Source organism: Medicago sativa, chromosome 8, assembly GCF_051527215.1.
Source record: "Medicago sativa cultivar Bolivia chromosome 8, Bolivia_mono, whole genome shotgun sequence".
NCBI lineage: Eukaryota > Viridiplantae > Streptophyta > Magnoliopsida > Fabales > Fabaceae > Medicago > Medicago sativa.
The window spans coordinates 60,534,247-60,553,584 of record NC_140756.1 but is presented as its reverse complement, the minus strand read 5'-3'; the positions used below and the strand labels follow the sequence as shown (position 1 = coordinate 60,553,584).

The window sequence follows — 19,338 nt, the reverse complement described above, 5'->3', positions numbered from 1 at the left end:
ATTTGTTGTCTTCCATTTATATAATGGGTTGTGCAAAACATAATTCTTAAGATTAAGAAACTATTTTTTTTTGTACCAGAGGTTAAGAAACTTTAATTAACTAAATATATTATGAAGAAAATTATTAAAAACTTATTTTATAAATGTATTTCGTATATTATGATATTAAATATAAATGCCGAAATCGTTAGCTCAACTAGCAGAGCTGAAATTGTTAAGTCAGACGTCGTGTTTGAGGTTCAAACCCTGTCCATTCATTTAGGTGTGTGAATTTTTAATGACTATTGTCATTTCATCTATCTACATATAAAAAAAATGAAAATTCAAAATACATATTTTAAAACTTGTAATGTTTTGCATCGAAGTAATTAAATACAACTAATTTAACAATAATCAAGCGGAAGCAAATTGTCTCATAAGAAAGTGGACCCCAAAACTCGAGTTCAAATCTTAGAAGTTACCAATTTCGAGGTTGAGAGTCGATAAAATCGTGTTCAATCAATCAATTGCCTCCGTAAGTATTAATTTGATAATCAGTCCAAATGGTCGAAATTATAAGTGGACTTGCAAGAGGTGCCAATTTTTATTAAAAAAAAATCAAATACACATATAATATTCTCTCTAATATATGCAATTTTTTTAAATACATCTAATTTAATTTGGACAATGTGCAGATGTTAATGCATTTTGCAAAAATGAGGTTTATGGAAGTAAAATAATTCCATTTATCCCTGTCCACTCCATTTTATTTTTGCCACATGTCATACTTCTATGGAGTAAAAAAGGGTAGTAAATTGAGGCATACTAAATGCAGGGAAGCAAAGACATTTTATCTGAGTCAGATTCTCGTATATGTGATTTGGAAATTGGAACTATTCTATTTTAAGACCTTGACCCTAAGGTTAGGGATAATATGGTTTAATCATGTTTACTTTTTCTCTTACCCTTTAAAAAGCCACACTTGGAAGCTACATCATAAAAACATTGTAACGGTTTTCTTTCTTTGCATCTCATTACTCCCTACGTTCTCTCTTTAAACTAGCTCTCATTTCTGGTTCTCTCATTTCTCAACAAGCTCCAAATTCTGGTTCTCTCATTTCTCTACATTAAACAATCTCTCTCACACGCATTTATGTATATACATCTACATATACAAATGCATATATGCATGCTAAGTTATTGTTATAGTTTCTGTAGCACTGACACTTCTGATCAAAGACGTATATGAGTAAATGTATCAATTAATTCATTTTTTAAATTATTACCGTCAACATAGCTATGAATGTGTCACAATGTCCGATATCATTGTGTGCGTCGGTGCTTTATAGGTTATATAGTTATGTAACACATGCATGTATTGTCACAATTTCATGTAATTGTGGATCATAATAAATCTCACATGTCCTAGTGTCATGATCTTTAACCATGCAATGATAGAATTTGAAAATATTACTATATTATGAGTTAATGTTACAAATTTGTTTGTTGATGTGTGTATTTGTTAATGGCAGATAATTATAATTAGATGCCAGCAAGTGACAACGTTGCAATGGAAAATGAGACACATGATAATAATGTGAACAACAAACAGCTTTCTGATGATGAAGGAAGTGTTCAAACAGTAAAGGCTAACACCATTGACGAGCTTCACTCTCTGCAGAAGAAGAAAAATACTACTCCCTCTGGATCTCAGGTAGATTTATCTACTCATTCCGAGGACAACCGTCAAAAACAACAGCTCCAATCTATCAGGTATTATTTGTTTGGATCCTTTGTAATAGCTGCACGATGCAGTGCAGCTGTTGCGAAGGATCCAAGTATATATGTATTGTTGTTACATTAGAAGTGACCATTGCATTTATGTGTTTAACAAATGTTCATGTATTTGTATTTTCTTTAATTACGACAAGTATGGTGACATGATTGGATTTCATTTACATTATGCAATAAATTTTTTATTTCTTAATTAATCACCTAAAAAATGTAAACAATGTGATGAATAGAACCATTTCCTCCTATTCTTTTCCTCCATGTCCTTTCCCTCTAGCTTTTAGGATCTGGTCATGTGAGGTGTAATTTTTGTTCACAAAGAAAACGTGTTTTAACAAGTTTAGTGTCTTTTATTTTTCTATAATATTTGGTAGGTATTTTATTTATTTTTGAAGGAATATTTGGTAGGTATTATTACTTGCTGTATTAGGAAAAAATATAGTCATGTTTCTTTGGTCCAAAATAACAAAATAATGGGAAGAAAAAACACGTGAAAGTAATAATTAATATTCATGACAAAAATAATTCGATTAGTTTTTTAAAAAATAATTATTTCTTGGTATTTATTTTCACTACATCAGTTGTAAATATGTCTATATATTATTTAATCATTTTACAGCTTTCTTTCATTTCATAAGTATTACTAATGTTTAATTACCAGTCAAAAAAACAAACTATTAGTTTTTTTTTTTTTTGGTACAACAAACTATTAGTTTTTAATAAGGTTAGTACACACAATTAAGAATTAATTAATATTTCCTATCGTCAAAGTAACAAAAATCTTATGCTTTTCCGTTCAAAAAAAAATAAAAAAATCTTATGCCTTTTTTTAGAGGAACAAAAATCTTATGATTGGTTAATAATAAAAAAAAAATCTTATGATTGGTATTTCAAAATCTTATATTTTGTATTTCAAAATATTGATAATGTGTTAAAACTAAAATTCTCTCATGAAAGAAATAGTAAAATATCAAATTAATTAGAGTATAGTTAAAAGTAATAGCATGTGTTTGTTTGCGAGTTTGAAAACTGTGGCGACCACAAAAACAACATATAGTTAATAATAAACTGAAATTCAATGATATAAGTTATTATAGGAAAAATATTGTCTCCCTAAATTTTGAGTCTATAATAATGAATCATTGAATTTGTTGAAACAGTGCATCTCTAGCATCATTTGCAAGAGAAACTGGACCAAAAGTAGTGAAGGGAGATCCAGCTAGCAGTTTGGAAACACAAAGGGTTGCTCATGTTCCTCATCAACGTATCACACCCACCATTGCTGTTAGTGACAGTTCCCTCAAGTTTACTCATGTTCTCTACAATCTCTCTCCTGCAGGTTCTCTTTTACTCTTTCTTTTCATTCATTTTTTATATGTACTTTATCATTCTACGTTTTCATAATTATTGTGTTAGTATGTTTTCTCTAACAAATATATGTCCAAAACAATTGATCAATATGCATAGTCAACAACGGATTATACCGTGAATCACCTTGATAGATGGTCCACAATGCATGTCGACATTTGAAAATCACTAAAAATATCAACTAGGAATAATACTATCTTTCAAAAGTAGAAGCTCACAATCATACTTATCTTTATATAAGTGAGTCAGTGTGACTTGATATTTGACAAAATCAAAAGAAAATGAGAGTTTTTTGAGTTGAGTCACTCATTATTTTTTAAATTGACAACAATTATGTTACCACGTCACTCGTTAGAATGATGCTGATCGTGAACTTCTTCTTCGAAAATATACCTTGAGTACATTTTAAGTGTTGGTCTATGGCGGACACCTATCAAAATGGTGTACCGTAGAATTTGCCTTAAGCGTAAAATCTACTTATCAACTAGTGAAAAAAATGATGATGTATATTAGCAAAACTATTAGTAACTGTGAAAGGATGTTGCAGAACTGTATGAGCAAGCGATAAAGTATGAGAAAGGATCGTTCATAACTTCGACTGGAGCATTGGCTACACTTTCGGGAGCCAAGACCGGACGGTGTCCAAGAGATAAGCGTGTCGTCAAGGATGATCTCACTGAGAAGGAGCTTTGGTGGGGAAAGTAAGTATCTTTTATTTAATGTGCACCATATATAATTAATTATGTTATGTATATTCTTTTTCATATTAAAGACTAACTTGAAATTTAGTTAAGAGACTCCGAAAACAATTTTATCGAATATTAATACAAGTCCGTGTTATATATTTTTCTACGTTTTTCCCCTATTCGATGCTAAAATTGTTATTTTACTTTGAAGGGGTTCCCCTAACATTGAGATGGACGAGCACAGTTTCATGGTGAATAGGGAAAGAGCTGTTGATTACTTGAACTCTTTGGACAAGGTCATTTCTCACTTTCTCTATACTCCTTTCTATGTAAAATGAATTTTCATATTGGTGCAATTAAGTTTTACTTATCTTCCGATCGAACTCTAGATTATTATAGTCATTTTTTTCTTAGTAGAAAGTTAAGACAAACAAGGAAACAAAATTAATTAGTCTCTCTGGTGAATTGCACCTTAAGAATGCATTTCTTGTTATATGTCAGCATTACTAAAATGATCCAAAGTTTGCAACAATTAAGACCTATGGTGCCATGTAGGCTAACATTGAACAATCATATTACATAATAGACTAAAAATGTAATTGAGACTGAATTTGAAATAGATAGAATTCTTAAACTATATAATTGAATTTTCAGGTTTTTGTGAATGATCAATTCTTGAACTGGGATCCAGAGAACAGAATCAAAGTCAGGATTGTTTCTGCCAGGGCTTATCATTCACTCTTTATGCACAACATGTAAGCTATTATAGGTTAAGCTAAAAAAAATTTCTTCAGACAAACTACAATTTTTAGTTCCATTGTTAAATCCGTATACAGACCAGTTTTCATGTACAACGCAGGTGCATTCGACCAACTCCTAAAGAGCTTGAGAATTTCGGCACACCAGATTTCACTATTTATAATGCAGGAAGGTTTCCATGTAATCGTTATACACATTACATGACATCTTCAACAAGCGTTGATCTTAATCTCGCAAGGAAGGAAATGGTCATTCTTGGAACACAATATGCTGGTGAAATGAAAAAGGGTCTTTTTAGTGTCATGCATTATCTCATGCCTAAGCGTCAAATCCTCTCCTTACATTCTGGCTGCAATATGGGCAAAGATGGTGATGTTGCTCTCTTCTTTGGACTCTCAGGTATATACTATCTATATCTTCCTCTAACTAATCATACTCTCCTTTCATTTGAGTGCATGTTATTGAATGTTCCAAAGCATGCATTTAAATTAGGATCTAATGGATTTGCACATTCAGTGTAAACTAGTTTTGAAAGAGCATTATCTGAAATACAACTAAGATAACACTTTGAAAGTGTTACCTATAAGTATCTTTATTAGATATATAGGTTGATAACGATTAGAAGCGTTATCATAGTTAAATGGAAGTGTCATGTGACTCTTATTTACCCTTTCCTTTTATAATCATGTATGTTAGGTACCGGAAAAACTACTCTTTCAACGGATCATAATAGGTACTTGATTGGAGATGATGAGCACTGTTGGAGTCAGAATGGTGTCTCAAACATTGAAGGTGGTTGCTATGCAAAGTGCATTGATCTCTCTAGGGAGAAAGAACCTGATATCTGGAATGCAATCAAGTTCGGTACAGGTATTACTCTATTAATCTAAGGCTACTTTAATATCGATCTTCATCTTTATTTACCTCTTATGAGAAATATGAATTTTGATGTTTTTCATCACTTGCTTTATCAGTTGTGGAGAATGTTGTTTTTGATGAGCATTTTCGAGAGGTTGATTATACAGACAAATCGGTTACTGGTAAGTAATGACTTTGATTTTTAGTTATTCAATAAATAAGTGTGAGATCTACCGTGATTTTTAGAAGCTCTAATGTCTAGCTTCTGATCCACAGTGAATTTCCACTGTGATCAACTTAGAAGTCACGGATTCACGGTTAAGTTGCCTAGGGACGTGAGAAACACTATTGTAATGTGTTTTCAAATATATTCTTAGTGCATGTTTGGATTCACTTTTGAGACAGTAAAAAGTGTTTCTGAAGACTTAAAAATTTGATTTTGGTCTATTTAGAATTGATTTTGCCTCCGAAAATGGTTTTAATTTGAAGTTCGGATTTTGCCTCAAAACATTCCAGCCCTAAGTTTTTTTTTTTTTTTTTTTTGAGAGAAGCCCTAAGTTTTATTGTTAAACTCGCTTTTCACATGTATGTATCTAAATATGATTTTTTTTCACCTAAAACTAACTACAATCAGATGAATAATAGCTGTGGTTTATACCAAAATAAAAATGTAAGCCATGTGTATATGATGATGAATTTAGTCAACTTTATTGTTTATTGTCTAAGTGAGTGTTTGATTCTATGGTGGCGAAAATTGATTTTGATTGAATTGATTTTTGTATTGCAGAAAATACTCGTGCAGCTTATCCAATTGAGTACATTCCTAATGCGAAGTTACCATGTGTTGGTCCTCACCCAAAGAATGTGATACTTTTGGCATGTGATGCATTTGGTGTGCTTCCACCTGTTAGTAAGCTGAGCCTGTCACAGACAATGTATCATTTCATCAGTGGATATACAGCTTTGGTAATGTCTAACATACTAACTTACCCCTCTCCTATACATTATCTTGATAATGTATGAAACACCGACATAAACATAAGTCACAACACCTGCGTTGACACGTAGTCGTAGACACTTTGGTTATAATTTGAAAAAACAAATGTGATTGCATATAATCATATGCTCAGTAGGTTAAGTGTTGTACACTAACACATGTTGGACACTCAGACGTGTCTTCAACCTAAAGTGTCGGCACTACATAAGGTAATATTGATTCTTTATGTGTCTCTAATTAATTCTTTTATGGATCATAACTGAAGGTGGCTGGAACAGAAGAGGGAATAAAGGAGCCACAAGCAACATTTTCGGCTTGTTTTGGTGCAGCATTCATAATGCTACATCCTACAAAGTATGCAGCCATGCTTGCTGAAAAAATGCAAAATCATGGTGCTAATGGATGGCTTGTTAACACTGGTTGGTCTGGTGGAAGGTATGCGTTTTTAGTTATGAATGTGATCATTAAAATGTTGATTTTTTTTTCTCTCTCTTATAGAATCTGAAGTTAACTTGGTTCATGTTTTTGTCAAACTGCAGCTATGGTAGCGGAAATCGCATTAAACTTGCCTATACAAGAAAAATTATTGATGCTATTCATTCAGGAAGCCTCTTGAATGTACAGTACAAGAAGACTGAGATTTTCGGGCTTGAGATTCCTACTGAAGTGGAAGGAGTCCCCTCAGAAATTCTTGACCCCCAGAACACGGTTAGTTCCTCTTGAACTCTACCAGGGTTTTAAATAGCAACCAGTGTGATTTAAAATCATAGTCAAATGTGGCTAATGCTGCCTCAATTGCGTTCATGTTATGGTTTTGACAACATCAAAAACTGTTACATAACAGACTGTTATGTCACCAACCAGATCACGATTTTGGGGCTTTATTTAAAACCTTGCTCCCTAAACCTATTCAATATTCAGTCATATCCATTTTTAAAGTCTTTTAAGCATTGGATATTTTTTTTTATTGCAGTGGTCAGACAAAAACGCATACTTTGAGACACTGTTGAAGTTGGCTGGATTATTCAAGAAGAACTTTGAAACCTTCACTGACTATACGATTGGAGGTGACAACAAATTGACAGAAGATATTCTTGCAGCTGGTCCAATCTTTTGATGCTTAGGAAACTGAGTCACTCCTTCCTACCACACTCTTCCTCTCTTGCATCAAATGTCTTTTGATTTTGCATTTGTTGATTGATTGATTTATTGATTGAATTTGAAGAAAAGGCGATATTTAAGTACAAGATCGCGATCATGCCTGAAAACTTAGAAGAAAGTTTATGTCTTTTTGTTGCTATTGCAAATGAATTTCTGCTGTCTTTTTGTTTTTGGTTTGGCAGAAAAGTTGAGAGGGATATTAAAAGTCAAGGCTTGCTATAAAATATGTTTGGAAGCAATATATATTTATTTATCTATCTATCTTTTCAGACTGTTATTTCTAACTGATTTTATTTCTGCATAAGTTTTTAAAATAATTATATATTCTATGTATTTTACGGTTTATTTCAGGTTCATTGTAGAGGGTTCGGCTGCCACCAAGGCTAAACACTAAACCTTAAACCTACGAAAGTTTCCTCTCACTTATGAGGGTTCAGCAGCCACCAAGGCTAACCCTAGTCATTATTTTTTCAGTTTGCTTCTTGTTGTCTAAAGAAAACAATTGTTTTATCCAAGAGTAGTCATCAGCTAGTCACCAAAATTGATAATGACACGTACCCTACCATCTAAATCGAAAGTCACTGACTTGCAATTAGGATGAACCCTGTCATTTGAAATGTCTCCACATGCCGGCAACACCCCTCGAGATTTTGGGTGACCAAGCACCACGTGCCACCATTTTGGTGTCTACTCATGCTGCCAAGTTTGTCCTCTGACTCACTTTCCCTTCCCGATTATGTTGGGAACCCTTTCAACTTGTGGATCCCAAGTTTAAGGTGTGTCCCAAGTATTTCTTTGATTCTGGTCTAGTTTGTTGGTCTGTTGCGGGATCATCAGATTGATAGACACTATCTTACAACTTTTATATGCGTCAAATGAGATAAAGCAACATTTTACACCCTCACATCAAACACAGTCAACCTTCTTCAAGTTTCAACACTTCAGCACATATGCTTATTACACGATTACAACCACGCCTAGCAACTAAAACTCTTACCGAATGATAACCTCAAGCACTTGCAAATATCACCTCAATTATTAAAACTTTCATGATCTCAGCATCCTTTAGATCCTATTGATTTGTCCATATATAAGAATTTTTGTGTGTGTGGAAATTGCCCATATATAAGAATTATGCGACCACAAGTATTATAGTTTAGTATTATACTCTTTTAGCACAAGCCACCAACCTCTCAATACCAGTTCCATAATATTCTTCTAGTTTAGTATTTCAGCATTTAGCATGTACTGGTGCTGTCATCAGCACCTGTCAGCTGTACTATGTTACACAAGAATGCTCTCAGCCGTACGCATATCATATACACCATTCCTATATCCTTAGTCTCACTAGTCAAAAAGTCTCACCCGAGTCTTCAATCTACATGAGGATTACCTTGTGTGACAACACACCTCATAAAGCAATGGGAAGAAGAAAAAAAAAGCACTCCTGCAGCATTACACCTTCAAAACATGTTCCCAAACCAGTCCTGAGACTACATATACCTATTTTCCTGAAAACTCTAACTCCAAAATATTCATTGTCGCCTCCGCTTCATTTTCAGCACAAACTTACGTCCACTTGCCCAAACACCTTTCTGTCGGTGCATGTTCAACCAGTTATTGGTTGTTACTTGCAGTTGCTGTTAGTTCGTTTTGTCATTACGAAAAATAGACTTTATTCATTGTGTTTTTAAGCGTATTTCTGATTGCTTAGACCTAATTTTTGTGGTTGCCAACTTTGCTACAAAGTGCTTGAGTCACTGGCTCGTTCTGGTAATTATAGTGTTTGCCTATCTCACTCAATGAGATCTAGGATTCTAGAGTTTCTCATCCAGTTCCTTCACTTGTCTCTAATTTATTAGCTTCTATAACATATCACTATATTAGAACTTCCTATGTCAATTCTAAGAACAAACTTGATATCTTTACTAAATCTATACAGGGTCTCTTCAGAAAATTTATATGGTTGACATGATAGATACTTATGATATAAATGCTCCACCTTGAGGAGAATGTTGAGATATTGTTATTGATTGTAAACAAATTTTATAGGACCACAATTGCATTTAGATTATACCCCTCACGCATATAAATACTTCTACAATCCTTGCTATTAGAAAGAAAAATATTCAGATTGAAGTGTTATATTCCAATTAGATTTGTGCTTGTTTGGTGTAGCGGTTGAGTTGATGCAGCCGTGCGGTGAAAGAGAAGCTAGAATTTCCAGCTTCACAAAATCACGGTAAAAGAAGCCTTGGAATGTGAGAATTGCAATTCTACCGCGGAACCAAACATTGCATTAGGATCTGAATACCATAACTCTTAGAGCCATCCTTTAAATAGAATTCTTTCTAAATAGGGCAAAAACTTTATCTAGCCTGATGGTAACTGATTCTATACAATAAAAACAAAAGACTGTTCAGCGAATGTATTTCCAAGCCTGATGAGTGATTTCATCATTTATGAAGGGATGCAAAGACCACATTTGGCAGTAGTTTTCCAGTTCTTCCGTTGACATGTTAAGATCTAAAGCAGAGACGATCCTTTCCTGTAACAAAATGGAATATTTTAAGAGTTCTTCATTCGACTGACAGTAAGGTTACAAACAAATTTTTTCATTAGTTTTACCTGCATCAAATAATCTTGTTGGACCATTTCGTATATGCCAACCATAAGGAAAGCTAAATTTGTATAATCAGTTTTTTCCTTACTATTTGTAGCTGTGACATCAGTACTTCCAGAATGACCGCAAGCAGCATTTTTGTCCTGAGTAAGAAGCAATTGCTAATCTAGTGAGCTAGAAATCCATAACTTCCACTGTTACATTTATATCAAAAAGCATGTAAATGATGCACAAATCTAGTAGAGGTGTATAACTTCCCAACCAATTGCTAATCTATTGATGCATTTTTATTCAAAAACATTTTGACAATCTTGACATGTCTCTATCAGTATAAAGCTTTAAATCAGACAGTGCATGTAAAAAAAGAAAGAAATTGCATAAGAAATACTCTCAATTCAAGAATTAATAATATTACCACATCATTATCGATTCGTAGCTCATTCAATTTAACATCAATATCAGGATCTGAAAGGGCTGATAACTTTGCATGCATTCTTTGTGCAACATTTGTTACATTGGCCTTTATATCATCAAGTTCATCAAGTACTACCTTCACTGCAAGACATAACCGACCATTTAATTGTCAAACTACAAGAAAGAAGGCAAGATCACCAAGATGGTTATGACATAAGATTTACACCCAAACAATATATATAACACAAAACTCAATAAAAAGCTGGACAAACAACTTATTCCTCTTATCTCACTGTAAGAAAGGGGACTTGATTTTGTTAGTAAGAATATTTACATTAACAATAGCCAGTTTGTCAAACACAACTCAAGTATGTAAAAAAAAGAAATTGTATGGAGGCGTCGGAAGGATGTCCTTTAAGGGTAAAGTAATGCAAATTGAAAAATGAAATTAAGCTGACAGGTTGTTTATTCCAGGCACAAATGTTAAATATAAGCCATAAAAACGATCTAAGACAACATAAATAAAGGCATAACAGTTCAAATGGTTACAACAGAAATGAATATTCAACCCCCGGTAGCATAAATATGTTTGTGTGTGTGTGTGTACACGTATCCATAGCAGTAAGTAATCAATCATATAAAAAAAGTCATACCTTCTCTTATTAGGTGAAGAAGTCCTTGTTTACACGAGCCCACTTTCATATGCATTTTTTGCCATATTGTAACAATCATATAGTTAGGGAAAAGAAATAGCAAAACAGTTAAATAAGATTAAAAAGGAGTATTAATTAAACGTCAATATAAGAAATAACATGTTTCGTAATGAAACATGTAACCCCTTCCTCTTAACTACCAAAAAATAAGAATTGCACTTACAATTGGTTGCATTCTGGACAACATCTTTGCGATTCTTACAATCAAAGTTGATATAGGCTTTAAGTCTTTCAGTTTCGTTAGCTTTAATGATACTGTTGACTAATTTAGAATTTTTGTCTATAGCAGGCTTGCGAATGAACTCTGCACGACAAAAGCAAAAGGATAAAACATCATTGAAAAGATAGCATTATTATGATTTTACACTAACTCCTAACATATGTTTAACAAAATTCTGAAAAATACCTAATGCTTGTTGAAAGCCAGACAGCAGCTTACTTCCAGCAGTTCCTAATTCATCAATCTTTGTAATCCTATCATAGAGTAGCTGTTCAGAAATATGAAATTATACAGATATATTCTATGATAACACAAGTACAAAATTATGCCTTTGCAGCAATAATTCCGAAAAAATAAAACATTTTATATAAGGATTGCCTTAAGTTAATGAATATCAAGATCTAATTATCTTGAAGCCACTAGGAGAGGGTTACTGGTTAGTGTTTGTATGGTTTGTAGGTCTTAAAAATCAGTTCTTTATTATGTATTTCTAAAAAAATATAACATATATCAAGAATTCTGTTTTTTGGTGGTGTCCGTGGTTCGAACCCTGGACCTTGCATATATTATGCATTGCCCTTACCAATTGAGCTAAGCTCACGGGGACATATATAAAGAATTATAACTATGCATAATATGTTAGTACTTGCAAAAAATAGTACTTTCAAATAATTTGTTTCATTATTCATATAGAGATGAATTGGATATAGTGTCAGTAGCTACTTAGCTTCCTAAAAACTATGACTTGAAGCACTGACACGGACACAAACACAGTAGCATCAACATGTTGACATCGGTAATAATGTGAGAAAATAGAAGTGATTGTATGTAATCAAAAGTGTCAATGTCATGTCGGAGTCCGTCAGTGTCAGATAACCAATATAATTGCATTTAATCTGAAGTGTGAGTGTTTTCAACCAACATATTCCAAAGAAATTTCAATTATAAAGATACAATAAAGACAAGCATAAAACTTATTTACTTAAAAGCAAATAAAACTAGTGTATATTACCAATTATTTCAGGAAATAGTTAAAAAAAAAAAACTTAGCAATTACCCTGTCATGAAATCTTTGAATTTGTTGAAAATTTCTTTCTGAAAGTCAGAAATTGACTTGTCTTCTTCCATGCTTACCATTCTGCATTTTATATGAAAAAGTATTAATAACAAAATAGCTTATTATATGTGAGAAGAGACACTACAAAGTACAAATACCATTCACTATCTTGATTGAGCTCAGTGTTTTAAAAACCGGAGCGGAGAATGAAGTAACTGAGTACATAGAAGAAGAAGTGGCGTTGAAGAGAATACCTGTGACGGCGTGGGCGTTGGTGGAGGGGGAAGCGGTGGCAGGAGGAGTCGCACGACAGAGTGGAACAGTGTTGTATCGCGAGGGAGAGGGGAGAGAGACAGGGAAATGAACTAGGTTATCTCATTTTCAAAAACAATGTTTTAAGATTTTTTCTATTCACACCCACCCCTTAAAAATCTGGTCACACTACGAAATACTCACATTTATAAGCAAAAAATAGTTTTTTAGGTACATTGATTATTTAATGTATCTAAAAAGTTGGTTTTTGCTTATAAATGTGATCAGAGGGAGTACTCTATAGTGGGTTTAATCCGGTAAAGTATATTAGGACAACACAAGACAAAACAACACGACATAATATGATAGAACAACACATACAAATTTTTAAAATGTTGAACAATTTTAAGACTTTTTTTTTGTTTTTGAGAAAGAACAATTTTAAGACTTGTATGATGTTTGATAGACAAAAGGTTACTTTGATATTTTAAACAACTTGTACTTGAGATAAAATAATTATGACGTGGTATTGTGATGTGGTTTAACGAAGGACAAACATTAAAAGTACAAGTTATACCATTGAGTCTGCCTTTCAATAATGTACGTCACAAATTTGGGATTGAACAAATTGGTGGCAAGAGACTACAGAACTTTACAAAATTGTAAATGTACACAAACTTTAGTAAAGTATATGAGTGTACGTCGTTTAAGTTGAATTAGGTCAAACCAAAACTTGAATCATATAGGTACTTCGGATTGAGCGAAGTAAAAGGTCAAACCAAAACTTGAATCATATAGGTACTTCGGATTGAGCGAAGTAAAATAATCATCAGTTATACTACTGAGCCGATTTGGTCATATCCACTAATTTTTGAGTTAGGTTGAGAGAGAAATTGTAATATGTAGAAAGTCATATTTGAATATGAATTCTCCACTTATTCACCGTAAGATTTTTTTTGTTAACCCTTCCGTTCCTAGGAAAAAGATGTCTTAATAATCCGGAGTTCGGTTAAAACCGATCAATAATTATTCCACAAAATAATCAAACTCGGATTGTTTCTGTAGGTCATTAAGGCAGTTTCTAATCACTAAGGGTGTGTTTGGTTGAGAAGAGAAGTTGTGAAGAGAGAAATAGGTAAGAGAGAGTGTGGGAAGAGAGAAAGAGATGAGAAATAGAGTAGATTTGATAGATTGTTTGGTAGAAGAAAAAGAGAAGAGAAATAGAAAGGAGAGAAGTGTTAGCTATGTATAAAAATACTAAAATACCCTTATATTAAAAAACCTTTTGCATTTAAATTTAATTAATTAACTCATCACACCCCAACCCCACAACCATATCAATCCCAAAAACTACTCTATGCAACAAAACAAAACAAAACACAGCAAAGTATTCATTCAAACGGTGTTGCTGCTTGTGCACTTCTCCACTCTATGTTTATCCACAAAAATTAAATGAAAAAAGTCAAGTTTCGCCATTGTAACGGTTTAGTTTCCTTGTTCTTTTTATAAAAAGTGTACTGTATTTTATAAGAATGCTTTGCACCTTTGAGATGTGGCACAACTGAGTTTTGAGATAGCATAGAAACAAGGATAATATAGGAATAACATAAAAAGAATGTTTTTCTTCCTTCTTTCTTCGCATATCAGCGAAGAAGAAAAAACATGTGAGACCCATGCTGTTTTTATCAATCTCCCCTACTTCTCTTGTGCACCAAACAGGAGAAAGACCACACTTCTTCCCTCTTTCTCTCGCCTGTGTTTCTCTCTCACCTGTTTCTCTTGTACCAAACAGAGTGTAAATTACTAAGAAAAAATTCACCAAATTACTTAACCAAACCCAAACAAAAAAAAAAAGTAGTGACTTTTGGATCCATGCTGAAAAGAGAGCGTGGCTTAAAGCTGCCTTATGTGCCTCTGATTCCCAATCTTCCCTTTTCCAATCCCACCAATCCATTTCTTACTACATTTCAACCACATCTCTCCCTTGTCCTCATCTCAATCATCTTGTGGCTCTCTCTCATATTCAATTACCCTTTTTCTTTCATTTCATTTCATTTCATTGTCTTTAGATTCTACCACGTCACCATAACCCATCTCTCAGATTCTTTTAACGCTACAAAGTGTTGGGATTTCGCTCATTTTTCACCTTTCATTGATCGATTCATTCTTTTGGATTCAGTTGCTACAGCTCAGTAAGATTCTAGCTTTACCTCCAAGTTATTAGGAATAACTTCTTAGCATGTAATAATGTGTATTCTTCTTGATTCTGTTGTTGTTTAATTGAAAATTAGTGTTTTTATGTTTCATTCATGGTTTTGAATTTTGAACTGTGACCCTTAACCAGAATTGCCTGCTATATTCTATCATATCAGTATCATTGCTCGGTGTCACTTTTGTAGTGCAACTGTTTTAGTGTACGATGCACGGTGGCAGACACGAACGCCAGACACCATACTGACACTGCCACATAGAAACTCGTAGTAATTTATAAACATGAAAAAGATTAATGTAATCACATGTGTTAGTATTGTGTTGACATCAAACTCTGACACGTGTCAGACACTAACGCTTTGATCTGAAGTGTCGGTGCTATGTAAACAATGGTGGAGGCAGGGGGTTTAAGAACCCTTTTAACTTAGAAAAATGCAGATATACCCCTATATATTTTGCATTTTGAGCCTCCTGAATATTTCTTAATCCGAAAGGCTCAAGAACTCAAAAGTTTGAACCCCTAAGCTAGGGTCTGGCTCCGCCATTGTCTACGGATTTTAATTATTTTTAAGACGTTGTCTTTTGTCGTGTCTGTGTATATGCGTGGTGCTTTGTGAGTGATCCAGGGTTATTAAAAAGATCATGATTGCTATCTCGCTATCTCGGCCGTGACAAGAAGGTTTTTGATGTCGCTGTAATTGCAATGTGACTCTAGTTGAGGCTGTATAGTTGCATTTGAGTGCAATTTCTAGCAATATCAAGGATTGCAACCACAATTTTAAACTTCTTTTTTTCTTTTCTTTGGATACACATTTTTAAACCTTGGATTGAACTAAAAGTCAACTATTATTTTTTCAGTTTTTTTCCTTTGTAAATAGGTTATAGAGGTATTGATTTTGATTGTGCCTAAAATAAGACATCCCGCTTTTCTTGAGCAATTGTATGTCAAACAATCTGTCACTGTTTTTGTAATCTACAAAAAACAAACGAGGGTGGAAGGTTGAGTATTTTCTTGTTTGACGTATCAAAATCTGAACCAGAAATTACTTAACAAACTTTCAAATTCTTTTTTGTTGCCGATTCTTTTCCGATGTGATACTTGTATATGGACTATGATGTACCTTGTATATCTATAAACTGAGAATCTTATCCTTCTTAATATATGTTCTGGTAATACAAACTTTGATTTAATCGGTTTCACTTGTTATCTTGTATCTTTTCATCAACTGTATATGATTGAGCCCTCTTAAATTTGTATTAGACAACAAAATTGGATATGTGATAAAGCAAAAGACTTTAGCTTGTCATTAAAACTTCATCGAGCTTTGCTACGGAAAAACTGAAGCAGTAGTATGCCCCCTGCTAAGTTATTAATAATTTCAGTTTCAATACTTTACCATGTGAAGTTTGGCTTTCTTTTTAGCACTATTTGTTCCCTGAAAAGATATGTCTTGAACATAAAAAAAAAAAAAATGAAATTTTCGATAAGAAAACAAAGACACCAAGTTTCGGAAAAAGTAAGAATTCCGTCAGAGCTAAAGCTTAGTCTAAAGATGTTTGTTCTGATCTTGTGTAATTTTTAAAGGGAAGTTTTCTCAAGGATCATAATTCATACATTTCGTGTAATAGTAATCTGACTCATTGTTTTCAAATAGCCATGGTATAACGTGGCAGGATTTTAACGAATCCGTATTGTTCCGCATGCGATTTAGTACAAAGTGTTGTCAAATAGTGGCTATTACAACGTTATTGCATTGTAACGTAGCAAAATTTAATCAAACTGCTATTTTGCACGATCTGCGATTGACAATACTGATTTGACTTCACATATTTGATTATCCTAATCCTTTGATTCCCTCTTTGGAAATTATATTTTATAGATGGGAGACGTGGCTAAGGACCTAGCAGCCGGTACCATTGGAGGGGCTGCGCAATTGATAGTTGGACATCCCTTTGACACCATCAAGGTCAAGCTCCAAAGCCAACCTACACCACTCCCTGGTCAGCCTCCCAGGTATTCTGGTGCATTTGATGCCGTCAGGCAGACGTTAGCGGCCGAAGGTCCAAGGGGTTTATACAAAGGTATGGGCGCCCCGCTTGCTACGGTTGCAGCCTTCAATGCTGTCCTGTTTACAGTTAGGGGACAAATGGAATCATTAGTGAGGTCCCATCCTGGTGCTCACCTCACAGTGAATCAACAGTTTGTTTGTGGAGCTGGAGCTGGTGTCGCTGTTTCCTTTCTTGCTTGTCCAACTGAATTAATCAAATGCAGGTAGGTCAGCTGTTCTAATTTTCTTCCTTTTCTTTCAATCAATTTGTATAGATTTTTAACGTTCTTTATTCTCCTCCCTTTATTAAATTTTCATTGATTTTGATCTCTTTAGGAAAGAATAGAACTTTTTAGTTTTTATTTGTTTCTCTATAAACCGTCCTCTCATAGTTGACATAAACCAGATTGTCATAAGATTGGTTATCAGTATCTTCCGATAAATATGAGGCGTATTTTGATTTGATTAAAAATTGAACCCCAATCGATACAAATCCTCAGTGTCTATCTATTTTGCACATGTATTTCGTCTTGAATCCCTAATGAATCTTACCTAAACTTAGTGTACTCGTCCACTTTTTTATTTTAATTTTGAATAGTCAGTCACTTTTCTTTTGTCATTTGATTCAAAACTTAATTCTTGAATTATTTTGAAATTCATACATGATATATCAGCTCATGATTTTGCTACGTCACTTGTTTTTTTACGTAAAATGTCTTATTTTAATCAGTAATGTATCGTATGATTCATAATAAGATTCGATTCACGTTTCAGAAAATAGTTCTTCCAATTCACAACATAAAACTTGATTTGATAACCATGGTCATAAGAATAAACTGAATGAATCCAGCAGCAGATTAGTCATATGATTAGCTATTGCTTATGATTTTTCATATATTATTTAAACACAGGTACTCTGATACTCAAACTATGTATCGACTTTGTACTTAATTTTTGGTTTCATTTTGAATAACATTAGGTTGCAAGCACAAAGTGCGCTTGCTGGCACTGGAACAGCAGCTGTGGCTGTTAAATATGGAGGACCAATGGATGTGACCCGACAAGTTCTCCGATCAGAGGGGGGCGTGAGAGGTCTTTTCAAAGGCTTACTTCCCACAATGGGACGCGAGATACCTGGAAACGCGATAATGTTTGGTGTATATGAAGCAATAAAACAACAGTTTGCAGGCGGCACCGATACCTCTGGCCTAAGCCAAGGTTCTCTGATTGTTGCTGGAGGCTTGGCTGGTGCTTCTTTCTGGGGCATCGTTTACCCAACTGATGTTATTAAAAGTGTGCTTCAAGTAGATGATTATAAGAACCCTAAGTATTCTGGTTCATTTGATGCTTTCAGAAAGATTAAAGCCACTGAGGGATTCAAAGGCCTATACAAGGGTTTTGGTCCTGCAATGGGCAGAAGTGTTCCTGCAAATGCAGCATGCTTCTTGGCATATGAGATGACAAGATCAGCTTTAGGATGATTTTGATAAATTATTATGGTAAAACTTAATATCAAATTTTTCATGGTTCTTATTATCCAAAAACAAAAACAAAATCTCATGTTTCTCTCCACTTTTGTTCCCAAAACTTTTGCATTCCATTAATTACCATATCCATATGGCCACACATGCTTGTCGTTTGTTATTGCTTGAACCAACATAGTCATTCTTTAACCAACATACATCCTTTTATTATTGATTTCTATCTTAACAAAATATGTAATATATTAGTCATTTTATATATGCTAAACTGTGCCTCTTTCATTAGGTTTGAGTATTTTTAAATAATTTTTACTATTGAATTTTATTTTATTTTTATTATTCCATTCATGGAATGTCATATGATCCATGCAGTCCAGATTTAAATTGGAGTTTGGACCATGTATTAAAGTACGTATTAGTGAACATATTTAAAGGCTTATTTTAGTTTACTACTATCATTAAAGTTATTGAGTCATTGATAGATACTTTTATTAAAAAAAATATAAATGAATGATGTGTACATGTGATTTAAAAACCATTTGCCACTATTGTGGATGCTCTAGGGTTGCGTGCATGCAATACACAAAATGATGAGACACCTCTCAGGCTCTGCATGCATGAATTTTAGTACATCAAATTATTTTATATTTAAAGATTAAAACCATCCACAATGGAAAGGTCTCTCATGTTTAAGACAGTACCTATTAGGTACCTCCATTA

At 33.7% G+C, this 19,338-nt stretch overlaps 3 protein-coding genes across 5 annotated transcripts; 2 read left to right on the top strand and 1 right to left on the bottom strand.

Moving 5' to 3' along the window:
• Positions 1-975: 975 nt before the first annotated feature.
• Positions 976-7,856, top strand: LOC146900134 (phosphoenolpyruvate carboxykinase (ATP) 1-like). 3 transcript variants are annotated; one of them, XM_085732987.1, is made up of 13 exons: positions 976-1,087; positions 1,512-1,752; positions 2,931-3,109; positions 3,686-3,839; positions 4,036-4,120; positions 4,479-4,579; positions 4,684-4,982; positions 5,280-5,453; positions 5,558-5,623; positions 6,229-6,407; positions 6,704-6,873; positions 6,978-7,146; positions 7,412-7,856. In XM_085732987.1, the coding sequence occupies exons 2-13, from the start codon at positions 1,526-1,528 to the stop codon at positions 7,553-7,555; spliced, it is 1,947 nt and encodes a 648-aa protein (XP_085589113.1). In that variant the 5' UTR covers positions 976-1,087; positions 1,512-1,525; the 3' UTR covers positions 7,556-7,856. The 3 variants fall into 3 exon arrangements, with proteins under 3 accessions (XP_085589113.1, XP_085589114.1, XP_085589115.1); XM_085732988.1 differs by having other exon boundaries at positions 976-1,134; XM_085732989.1 differs by having other exon boundaries at positions 976-1,234.
• Positions 7,857-9,873: 2,017 nt separating this feature from the next.
• Positions 9,874-13,077, bottom strand: LOC146900133 (FAD-binding protein). The gene is made up of 8 exons (XM_085735055.1): positions 12,881-13,077; positions 12,627-12,707; positions 11,756-11,823; positions 11,513-11,653; positions 11,290-11,331; positions 10,638-10,777; positions 10,228-10,365; positions 9,874-10,147 (listed from the first exon to the last, which is right to left on the bottom strand). Exons 2-8 carry the CDS (start codon positions 12,704-12,706, stop codon positions 10,019-10,021), a joined length of 738 nt encoding a protein of 245 aa, XP_085591181.1. The 5' UTR covers position 12,707; positions 12,881-13,077; the 3' UTR covers positions 9,874-10,018.
• Positions 13,078-14,936: 1,859 nt separating this feature from the next.
• On the top strand, positions 14,937-18,903 carry LOC146900132 (mitochondrial carnitine/acylcarnitine carrier-like protein). The gene is made up of 3 exons (XM_085733419.1): positions 14,937-15,070; positions 16,970-17,361; positions 18,117-18,903. Exons 2-3 carry the CDS (start codon positions 16,970-16,972, stop codon positions 18,616-18,618), a joined length of 894 nt encoding a protein of 297 aa, XP_085589545.1. The 5' UTR covers positions 14,937-15,070; the 3' UTR covers positions 18,619-18,903.
• Positions 18,904-19,338: the final 435 nt, after the last annotated feature.

Coding starts and splice junctions, on each gene's coding strand:
- LOC146900134 (XM_085732987.1), top strand. CDS start 1,526: ATGCCAGCAAGTGACAACGTTGCAATGGAAAATGAGACACATGATAAT. Junction 5,454..5,557: donor TGCAATCAAGTTCGGTACAG/GTATTACTCTAT, acceptor TTGCTTTATCAG/TTGTGGAGAATGTTGTTTTT. Junction 6,408..6,703: donor TCAGTGGATATACAGCTTTG/GTAATGTCTAAC, acceptor TCATAACTGAAG/GTGGCTGGAACAGAAGAGGG.
- LOC146900133 (XM_085735055.1), bottom strand. CDS start 12,706: ATGGTAAGCATGGAAGAAGACAAGTCAATTTCTGACTTTCAGAAAGAA. Junction 11,332..11,512: donor TGTCCAGAATGCAACCAATT/GTAAGTGCAATT, acceptor TGCATATGAAAG/TGGGCTCGTGTAAACAAGGA. Junction 10,366..10,637: donor TACGAATCGATAATGATGTG/GTAATATTATTA, acceptor CTTCTTACTCAG/GACAAAAATGCTGCTTGCGG.
- LOC146900132 (XM_085733419.1), top strand. CDS start 16,970: ATGGGAGACGTGGCTAAGGACCTAGCAGCCGGTACCATTGGAGGGGCT. Junction 17,362..18,116: donor ACTGAATTAATCAAATGCAG/GTAGGTCAGCTG, acceptor GAATAACATTAG/GTTGCAAGCACAAAGTGCGC.